This window comes from Sinocyclocheilus grahami, unplaced genomic scaffold (assembly GCF_001515645.1).
Source record: "Sinocyclocheilus grahami isolate Dianchi unplaced genomic scaffold, SAMN03320097.WGS_v1.1 scaffold1341.1, whole genome shotgun sequence".
In the NCBI taxonomy this organism is placed as follows: domain Eukaryota; kingdom Metazoa; phylum Chordata; class Actinopteri; order Cypriniformes; family Cyprinidae; genus Sinocyclocheilus; species Sinocyclocheilus grahami.
The window spans coordinates 60067-71122 of NW_015506520.1; the positions used below are offsets into that span (position 1 = coordinate 60067).

At 36.3% G+C, this 11056-nt stretch overlaps 1 protein-coding gene and 1 long non-coding RNA gene across 3 annotated transcripts in view; one reads left to right on the top strand and one right to left on the bottom strand.

Moving 5' to 3' along the window:
• The first annotated feature begins 2129 nt into the window (after window positions 1-2129).
• LOC107569383 (uncharacterized) overlaps window positions 2130-11056 on the top strand; it is a 19899-nt gene continuing 10972 nt past the window's right edge. Inside the window, exon 1 of the long non-coding RNA XR_001606894.1 lies at window positions 2130-2487. This is a non-coding gene — a long non-coding RNA (uncharacterized lncRNA). The remainder of the gene's footprint in view (window positions 2488-11056) is intronic.
• The window catches only part of LOC107569382 (paralemmin-2-like), a 21178-nt gene continuing 15652 nt past the window's right edge, over window positions 5531-11056 (bottom strand). For both annotated transcript variants that reach the window (XM_016255460.1, XM_016255459.1), the window contains exons 2-5: window positions 10614-10728; window positions 9274-9295; window positions 8484-8585; window positions 5531-6531 (exon numbers count right to left, since the gene is read on the bottom strand). In XM_016255460.1, coding sequence (XP_016110946.1) covers window positions 5822-6531; window positions 8484-8585; window positions 9274-9295; window positions 10614-10728 — 949 coding nt within the window. In that variant the 3' untranslated portion in view covers window positions 5531-5821. The remainder of the gene's footprint in view (window positions 6532-8483; window positions 8586-9273; window positions 9296-10613; window positions 10729-11056) is intronic.

The following is an 11056-nucleotide window of genomic DNA, read 5'->3' on the forward strand; positions in this document are numbered from 1 at the left end:
GAGCATTCACAATTGCAACTTATGATTGACTAATATCGGTTTGTATACAGTGTGATTATTTAACTGACATGCCCCCAACTCAGACCATACCCCCAAGACTTAAAGAAAGAAAATGTGCCCATTTGCAGTTAAACGGTAACAAATGCCAACTGCCAATTGTTACCTTAAAGAGCAAGATCTACTTTATATAACTCATAAAATGTAGTTTTGTATTTAGGCTGATTCAATGATATTAAATCCTTTTATTGTATTATTTTATTTTATTTTAATTCATTAATTATTATTTTATTTTATACTATACTTAAATAAAACCAGTTAATTTAGATGTTACAATATTTAGGTTAATTTCGATGTTACCATTTTTTTTCAGTATGATTTTCATGTGCACTCATCTCATAAATGTAATCAATCCAGAAAAGATTTTAAGGCAGCTAAAGGCTTCTGTTTAGGGACTATATACATATAAACAAACAAGCCATTTAATTAATTAATTAATTAATTAATTAAGTAATTAATACCATCCTGCAATTTTGAGATTATCAACAGTAACCATGTTGTAAATTGTTTCCCCCACTTATGTCAGCTCCCTCCACAATAATCAGTGGGTAATTATCCATTTTAAAGTACATTTTGAGTTAAAATGTGGTAAAAGTGTTTACTTTTTATGATTCCCCCCCCTCATTTGCAGTCATTAAATAGTCTTTTATATTGACAAAGCATTAACTGCTCTTTAGATACAATGCAATATGCATTTTGGTGGTTATTAGAGTATCAAGTCATTAGTTTAGCTAAATGCTAATGTCAGAATCTAGTCAGGTTTCCAGTAAAACATGTAAACATCCTTGAAACAAGAATATTTTACCTGATGAGCAAGACTGTATAAGACATTACAGCTTGTTTTAGAGAATATAAGCCTATTTAATATCTGTATTTAATTACATACATTGTTGTGCAAAAGGTTGGGGTCAGTATGATTTCATTTCATTTTTTAATGAAATTAATACATTTATTAAGCAAGGATGTGTTAAATTGATTAAAAATTCTATTTCAAACAAATGCTGTTCTTTATACTTTCTATTCATCATAAGAATCCTGAAAAAAAGTTTCACGTTTCCACAAAAATATGAAGCAGCACAACTGTTTTCAACACTGATAATAATCAGAAATGTTTCTTGAGCAGCAAATCAGAATGGTTTCTGAAGATCATGTGACACTGAAGACTGAAGTAAAGATGCTGAAAATTCAGCTTTACATCACTGAAATAAATTACGTTTTAGAATATATTCACATAGAAAACAGTTATTTGAAATTGTAATAATATTTCAGAATATTACTGTTTTTATTTTTGTAATATTGTGCCTTGGTGAGAAAAATACTTTAAACATAAAAAAAAAAATCTCAGCGGCCCCAAACTTTCGGATGTTAGTGTATACTGTAAACAGTTTTTTAGCAGGTAAATTTATCTTGTTTTAACAATGTCTAGATATTTTTACTGGAAACCAAGTCAAATATTCTCCTTTTGAATATGACACTACACTCAAAAAGAAAGGTGCTTCACGATGCCATAGAAGAACCTTTTCGTCTAAATGGTTCCATAAAGAACCTTCAACATCTGAAGAACCTTTCTGTTTCACAAAAGCTTCTTTGTGGTGAAAAAAGGTTCTTCAGATTATAAAAAGGTAAGAAAGAGATGGTTCTTTAAAGAACCTTTGACTGAATGGTTCTTTGTGGAACCAAAAATGGTTCTTCTATGGTATCGCTTGAAGAACCTTTTGAAGCACCTTTATTTTTAAGAGTGTACTTCAGCTCCGTGGTTTCTAAACCTACCAATATGACGACTCTCACAAACCTGTAGCATATTCAGATCTCCTCAGTGGATGTCAGCCTTTAACTGTGAGCGAGGGCACAGATTTGGTGAGGGTTAAACTTGCTGAACATGCAATCTGTGAAGCGGGGCAGACACATCAGCACATCTCATTCACGTCTGGAGAGAGGAGCTACTGGAGTTAGTGCTGCCCAGAAATGAGTGAGGGATGAGATTACAGAGAGGGAAAGTGCTAGTAATGTCCCAATGATGAGAAATGAGTTAGAGAAAGAACCATAGCACAGACACAGGAGGGTAGGCACGTTGGAAAAAATGCTGTTTATTGGACTAAGTATACCATACAAAGGAAAAAATAAATAACTGAAAGCCAATGTTGCAGCAGTGCTGCTGGCAGTCCGTACAGGAGAGAGTGTGTGAGAGAGAAAAATATGATATGATACAGGAAGAGAATGTTATAATCATTAAAAAAGGTAAGCTTTACACTTCAGGATTACAAAAATACAGCAGAATCTCAATGAAGAAGCACAACGGTAATTTCATGGCAGATCAGAGCTCATATGGGAGCCACACCACCACATTAAAGTCCAAAACTGAATTAGAGCTGTTTGGCAGTTTGAGGCTGAAATATCCTGATAGACAACACTGACACTAGCCGTACTCTGGTATTCCTACATTGTGTAAACAGATTCAAATATGAAATGCTCAACCTTAAAGACCCCATGAAAAAAAAAAAATCCATGTCTGTTAGCTGCAAGGCCATCTAGTGTAGTACTAAAGGTTAAAAAAACGAACATTTAACAGATACATGCATTTAAAATGTGCTGTGGAAAAATACTGATGAGTTGTCTTGTTCACATGAGCGTATCAAATTTTTGTCCAGTAAAATAATAATTAATGAGAGTATACCTCCGCCAAAATACCACCTGCGATAGCATGTAGCAAATTAATGAACATACTTGAGCTCTCTGTTAGCCATTCACATCAATGGTAGTTACTAGGTTGACGCATGTTCAGAAGCATGCGACCTGCAGGCTGCCATCTTTGCTCATTGGAATTCGGTTTCAAATATGAAATGCTCAACCTTAAAGACCCCATGAAAAAAAAAAAATCCATGTCTGTTAGCTGCAAGGCCATCTAGTGTAGTACTAAAGGTTAAAAAAACGAACATTTAACCGATACATGCATTTAAAATGTGCTGTGGAAAAATACTGATGAGTTGTCTTGTTCACATGAGCGTATCAAATTTTTGTCCAGTAAAATAATCATTAATGAGAGTATACCTCCGCCAAAATACCACCTGCGATAGCATGTAGCAAATTAATGAACATACTTGAGCTCTCTGTTAGCCATTCACATCAATGGTAGTTACTAGGTTGACGCATGTTCAGAAGCATGCGACCTGCAGGCTGCCATCTTTGCTCATTGGAATTCGGTTCTGACATGAATATTTATAAATGCTAAGTGACTAATAAATAATCTGCAGGAAATTCAACACAATCTCATTAGAATTCAATTCTATTTCACATTTTGGTGAATTGGTGGCAAATCGATCGGAACTATATGATTGCGTACTTGTACTCATATCTTATTTGTATGTTTTGGTACGATCTGTTTTCTCCTAATGCTCGTAGATTTTCGTATGAATCAAAATGTATACGAAAACGATACATTTCCTCATGAGATTGGGTTGATGGTGCAGTTACAGCATTTAATTGCCAAAACTAACCAGCCAGACCCGACTCTTTGGTTTTGGTGGGCTGTGATGTTAGCTAACTTCCTGCCCAACTTCCTGTTTCAGTAGGAAATATGTCAACTCATGAAAGGAGTCTGCACTCCTCAAACCATTTCATGGGGTCTTTAAGCCTGAAAAGGTGAATTTGTTTTGGCACTGATTACAGAATTATTTCAGGTACGACCTTCATACATGATATTACCTGTAGGTGATTTGTAGTTACAAGAGCACACTCTTATGAAGAAGAAACAAAAAGGTTCGCTATAGCGCGTCAAAGCAAAATGAATGCCATTGGCCATATTTAACTTTATTTATTTTGACTATTACTGTTTTAACTACATTTTTATTGTAAAAAAAATTGAAAGATTTTTTCTACATTTATCTTCAATTAAGATAGGGTAAAATGTACTTAAGTAAAATGTTTTTCTTTTTTAAACAATTTCATAATTCATATTTTTGTTCATTGTAAATATAAGGTAAACTGGCTTTTAATTTCCCCATCTGAGCATCATTTGTACAAAAAAAGGATGTATTATGGCACTAAAACAAGTTCTTCTGTAATGTGGCAAGACTTAGAAAAGTGAATACAGAAACAGCAAGGTAGCTGTTATTAGTGAAAAAATAATAATTTACTTAGAAATAACTAAGATATGTCCTTTGTGACCACATGGAGAAGTCTTTATTGGTATGGTATTTAAGTGTGAATATGCTAACAATGAGCATATATTAAAACACTTTCAGATTTCAACCACTATGGAAATAAATGTGGATTAAACACTCATTTTGAGTGTAATATATGTACATTATTTATCTACAGGCATATTATATATATATATATATATATATATATGCAGCTGTAATCTCTGTGACTTCATATTTGATTATAAATAATAAGCAGTAGTGAGCTATTCATGTACAATAGTATTGTTTCTTTGAACACAGATCTCATTCTTAATATTTTTCTCTCACAAAAATACTTGTTATTTAACATTTAAGTAAAGCCTAAGACGATGCATGCTTTGAATTTGAGTGTCAATTAATCATTTTAATTAAAGGTTGGTTTGCTGGTACAATATTTGTACAAATGGTAGAGAATTGTGCATTGCATTTTCAGAAAAATAGCTAATAGATCCAAATATATTTAGCACCTTGTTTACCTCCATAGTGCATGCAATCTAGAGTCACACCAGGGCTTTTCATTCTCTCAGAGCTGTATTTGCACACATGGCAGTACTGAGCTGAATCTGTTTGATATTGTTTTGTGGTCTTAGCAGCTCTTTGAAAGATTCAGCTGATCTGATAGCAGTCAAAAAGTCTTTTTGCAGCTTAGAACATGAAAAATGGTAAAAATCCTATTATATACGAGGATACAGAGGCACAGAAGGGCAAATGTCTTTCAATAAGATCAGTTTGCGTAATGAAGTAAGCATATTATCTCCATTTTTGTTGGGAAAAATAAATCTGGATCGGTAAACAAAAATATCTTGGACAACCAACGCGTATGGTAATTTGAAGGCTTCGTAAGGCTACTGCACAACATAATAATGGTCAAACATCCTTACGCTGCATGGATCTACTTTGTGATTCCATACTGTATGATACATCAAATGGGATAGACATTTATGGACAATATCTTTGTAAAATCTATGCTACACCATTGTATGACGTTCTTTGCAATTATCTAACCTTATATTGGACAAGTCTTATATTAACTTTTTGTACATTTACATATTATTTATGGGCTTTTTCATCTATATTCCATCTCAAAGGATAATTAAATAAAGGATAATAAAATGTTTTAAGGGGATACAAACCTTTTCACAGACACTCTTAAAAATTATGGTTCCAAAAGGGAATTTTTTTTGCGGTGATGCAATTGAAGAAAAATTTTGGATTCTTAAAAGAACTGTTTTTAATAATTCTAAGAACTTTTTTCACTATAAAGAACCTTTCATACAATGGAAAGTTTCCATGGATGTTGAAGGTTCTTCATGGAACCATAGGTACTTTTATTTTTAAGAGTGTATGTTTTTCTCTCGGTCAGCATCTTCTCCTAAAGATGTTCCCTCCATGCTGTTCGAGTTGTACAACCTTACACCAAAAGAACCAGACAATCTGTGTAAAATAGGTCAGAAAGAGTGAGGAGCGAACTTCTCTCACGTTACAGAGGTGGAGGTGCTGTTAGTAACAGGGTGAGATTGGTTTTTAAGGAAGGCAGAGCCTTGGTGAATGTGCTCCAGGAAAGAGAAGTTGCGGAAGAAAGGTCACATGACAGCACAGCACTGGCAGCGCTTTTTCTTTTCAATACCTGTGGGTGGCAGTTCCTTGGTCGAGCTTTCATCTTTGCCTTCTGAAGACAGTTCGGTGGTGTCGGACAGAGGCCGGCCCGACACGAGGTCTGCGGCGTTGCCGTCGATGGTGGAGATATCAGTGACGGTCTTCTCCCGGAGAGATTTCTCATCGTCTTCGTCGATGAGGACGATCTCGGCCTTGATGGTGCCATCAAAGCCAAGCAGCTTCTTGGATTCCTCCTCGTCCTCGATGCTGTGGTAGCCCATGAAGATCATGGTCACTGGTTTGTCGGCGGAGGCTTGTGGAGTCTGAGTGACCTCACCTTCGTAGCCTTTCCTAGGAGATTGTTTTTGATTTTGCTTGGCCTCATTGGAGCTCAAATGTCCTCCCATTGGCTGGGGCTCAGCCGGTGTGACAGTGACCCGGGCGTCGTCACTTCGTTGTTGGGTCTTGTCGACTTGCTGCATGAGTTTGTCCACCTCGCCGGGACTCCAGGGGTGTGTGCCGTTCTCCAGTGTAGTAGATCCCCCAGAACGCACCTCGTAGATCACTTTGCGACCGTCGTCGTAGACTTTGACGCCCCTCTGGTGAGCGTCCCGCGGGTTGACTGCTGAGGCCGAGAGGATCTTGGTGGTACCCGTTTTCCGGTCCTTTTCGACACTGATCTCCATGGCGTATAATGCTTGGGGAAGAGTGCAGATGATTGTGGGTTAATGTCTACTCAGTGTGGCCTATCATGCATAACTGAAATGTGGCATGCTTGTTATTAATGGGTTTTTCAGTGATGGCACTACGTGCATGCGATATTTGTACAGTCGCATAAATTGGCATTAAAATCAGAGGCAAAAAACAAATTCAACCTACCCTTTGCACTGTTATTACGCTGTTGCCAGTAACCGTTGTATGCTGATGTATGCTTAGTTGAAGACACACTCTTGCATTTTTCTTGATTTTATGGAAATGTACCGTTACTCTTATATTATGCTTGACAGATTACAATCTTTGGAGTTATTAATAAAAGCTTCAGTTGAAAAGAAAACTGCTTGGTAAAATACAAAAACACCCAGAGCTATTTCTGAGGCAGCTAATTTGATTAATCTAAACGAGTTCTAAAGTCATTTAGAACCAAGAGTTCTGGTTCTAAAGTGGAGGCTTGCAACCTAAAAATTGGTTGCAGGAAAAAAAAAAAAAGAATACTAAATGCAAATAACGAAAATGCAACTAACCATAAAATTAGTTAGGATAGCTAAAAAAATACTATTTTGAATAATAATGAGTGTGTAATTGTTTTGCATGTGCACTTGTAGTGTTCTTCAAATCTTAAAAGTATATAAAAAAAACTGTACTTGCAGATAATGTAATATTAATGAAATACTTAAATATAAGAGACACTTAAATATAACTTAATATGTTAAATGTACTAAACTGCAAGTTCATCTTTACAAATGTTTAATTACAAATATATTTAAATAAATGAGTTTCAATCGAAATTTAAATAATTTACATTAAATAATTTTTTGCTCATCAAATGTTTGCCAGTACATTCAGCAGTACACTTTCCATATTTCAAGAGATAATAGAAGTAATTATGAAATTGTATATAAAAATTAACTATAGTAAGTCCGACTAAGTGGATCAAACACAGCACACTAATGGTAAGCTAACTGCATTTAATATACATTTAAACTATAATACATTTTCTTTTAATTAACATGCAGTTAAGTGTTGAACACATTACATTCAGTTTGCACTTAAGTATATTCTTTTAAACTATATTATTTTCACAAGCACTCTTTTAAAAGCATGCTGAAATGTACACATTTGCTTATTTTGGTGCAAATGCATTTTTCACTTGCTATATACTATATTGGCCCAGTGATGGATGGTAAATTACATTTCTGCTGTTGTTAATGCATTTACAACATTGTACATTTTCCTGTTTAGCCATTGTCATGCTAATAACATTTGCCTATTGATGGGCCAGCACAGTTCAGATTAATATGAATAAAGTTTGATGCTTAATTTTAAGGACATTTTGTATGGTAACTATTTGTTGTATTTCCACAACTCGATTTCCAATTTAAAATCTAATTTGTGAGATTAAACCATTTGAGAACCACTGATCTAAACCTTTTATATATAAGAAATAAAGCACTTGAATAGATAAACAAGTATACCTGGTCACTAACAGATAAAAATATCGATTTTAAAGATTTTTGCTGATGTCTTGATTTTTAACAGCTGTTTGTATCGATCTGCAAAATTTTTCTATTAATGTCCATACAATTTCTAGAATAAGACATCAACTAGACATGCAATAAATGTTCACGGTGGTGGACTTTTTCACTCATCTCCATCACATCACAGGTCTACTGTAAGCTGAGCTCAACAAAAGCAGGTGCCACAGCTGTCCAAAATCCTCAGTGTTTATTCACTTTAAACCTTTGAGGTGTTGGTGACCAGTTACCCTACTGTGTATAGATTGCGAAATACACCATGTTGTCCATTCATTCTCACAAATGCGCTGCGGTGAGTAACTGCGCCATCTGTAATCTACATTACCGTACCCTCTTTTGGCCTCGGCCCAAACCTGTGACCACCCCAGCCCCTCCCACAAGCCCAACAAGCACCTACCAGATTTTCTTGGCGGTTGTTGATCCCCTGAAGCTGAGACGGGAGTTTGGGAGTTCAGTTCTGGGAGGTCTGGGATCTGGGAACAGTTGTAATTCACCGCATCTGTCCGGTGGAGAGCAGAAGAGAAGCGAAAACTAGATTCCTGTGTTCAAAAGCCCACCGAATTTACTCCCTCCCCTTCCAATCCCCCTGTACTAAACTGAGTTTCCCTCTCTCCCTCGCCTTTTTTTTCCGTCAGGCAGCTAATTTGCTTAGACAGCAAAAGCAACGCGAGTGAATTAGAGCTAAACAATGGTCGGCTCTGGGTTACAGGGATTCCCTGTGAATAGGTGGATCAGGGTAAACAAAGTACAGAGCCATTGGCGTATGTGTGGAGTTCAATAGTCTAGCTGAGGCAACAGGGAAATGGTCCAAGAGGCTAATGTAATACTCCTCTGTTTTAGTGACTGTCTACCATTGCGGTTGTACCTTGGAAGTAACATCCAGTGGTTTGTAGAAATGACCATGAACTTGGTCTGAAAGGTCTATGTCAGGGCTGTCCAAACTCGGTCCTGGAGGGCCGGTGTCCTGCAGAGTTTAGCTCCAACTTGCCTCAACACACCAGACTGGAAGTTTCTATGCCTAGTAAGAGCTTGATTAGCTGGTTCAGGTGTGTTTAATTAGGGTTGGAGCTAAACTCTACAGGCCCTCCAGGACCGAGTTTGGACAGCCCTGGTCTATGTTGTATTCAGACTGATTTTGGTACAGGACAAACAAAAAAAAAAGTCTCGTAGAATAATGACTTCCATACCCCCATCTTGATTCTGAAGACTCTGTAGACAGAAAAAAAACAAGCAACATGATTAGAAAAGATCAGGTTGTTGTAAATTCTTTTGATTTGTTACATTTTCATGTAACAAATACATTGCTGCATTAGAGTTATATTATTAAGACATTTAAAGCTGAAGTGTGTAATTTCTGCACAACAATTTTTTACCAAAGCACTGTTTTCAGACAGGTTTCCAGAATGACTCCCAATCTGCTATTGAATGAAAAAAAATTACACACTTCACATTTAAGTCACAGTTAAAAATGTCTGCATGCCATAATGTTCAAACTATCAAAATATCAAACTCTAGAAGTGGCTACTGTGAACAAATGAGAAGTAATTTGGACTTTTTGGTAATAACTGGTGTTTTTCCGTGGATGTATGAAGATGCATTAAAGATTGTATTTACAAAGTCATAATTGCGTGTGGGAAACTCGAGTCTTGGTGGATGCAAGTAGTGTATCTGTAACGCTGAGTCAGAGGCGTGCGGATCCATTTGCAGCTTTTATTAGAATAACAGGCAGAGTAAAACAGGCAGTATTCAGTCAACAGCGTCACGTACAGCAGGGGTAATCCAAGGGAATAAACAGTGGCAAAGCGAGGGTCGGGGCAGGCGGCAGAGAATCAAAACTAGTTAGAACAGTCCGAGGTAATACACAAGAGATAACAAGAAAGGGGATAAACGCTCAGAAATGTAGCCGGGGCAATACAAGACTTCGCAACCATAGAGTGTCTGAGAGCTGTTTAAATAGGGAAGCTAAGGGGGAACACCTGTGCCGTAATCAGCCCCAGGTACGGGGTGTCTGGGAAATGTAGTCCATGAACGTTAGTACTCGGGAGAGGGTGCCCTCCGGAGGCCATCGGAGAGAGCCACAGAGGCCTGATTCGTGACAGAATGTAGTTGATGGTACATGTTTTAAAAATGTATGTTTTATTTCATTTACAATAAAACTAGATAGGTTGCATGTACAAAATAAACATAAGAAGGACACTTGACATTCTTAGTTTAAAACCTTTATGTATTTTTATTAAGTAAATAAAGAGAAGGTACATCAGCGTCTTGATTGAACGAAGGGATTTGAATAAACCTGGCATTTCCAACTCATAAATATGAAACGCCTCAGGAAGACTTGAACACACCATTACTAACAGTTGTATTTCATCAGTTAAAACATGTACTTGCCCTGTCTTCTATTATAATAAATGCCACATGCTTTGATATTTTGTCTAATGCAATGATATTCAGACATTTGAACTGTGGCTGTCCATACACAGTCTGAGGCCACTGTATCGTGTGTTCTTCTGTTATGAGGATCACATACCTTCTGTAGATCTTCAATGGATCTCTCTGTTTCCCGCAGTCGCTCTCTGAGAACTTGCTCTTTAGCTGAGATCTGTGATTCTTCATTCTCCAAAAGACAGATTTCTGATTCCAATCTACAAAAACACAATTTATTGATTTATTTGGATACAGTACATACAATTAATGAATTTATAAAATGCTAAATAAATTCCTCAGAAATGCAGAGACTGTTTCACATGGAGAAGTGCACCTAGAGATCAAGAGATACCAAGTACACTACCATTCAAAAGTCTGGGGTTTGTAAGATTTTTAAAATGATTTTTATAATGCAATATAAAAAAGTAATAATATTCGGAAATATTATTACAATTTGTTTTCTACATGAATATTTTTTTTTAAATCTCACATGATCTTCAGAAATCATTCTAATATGCTGATTTGCTGCTCAAGAAACATTTCTTA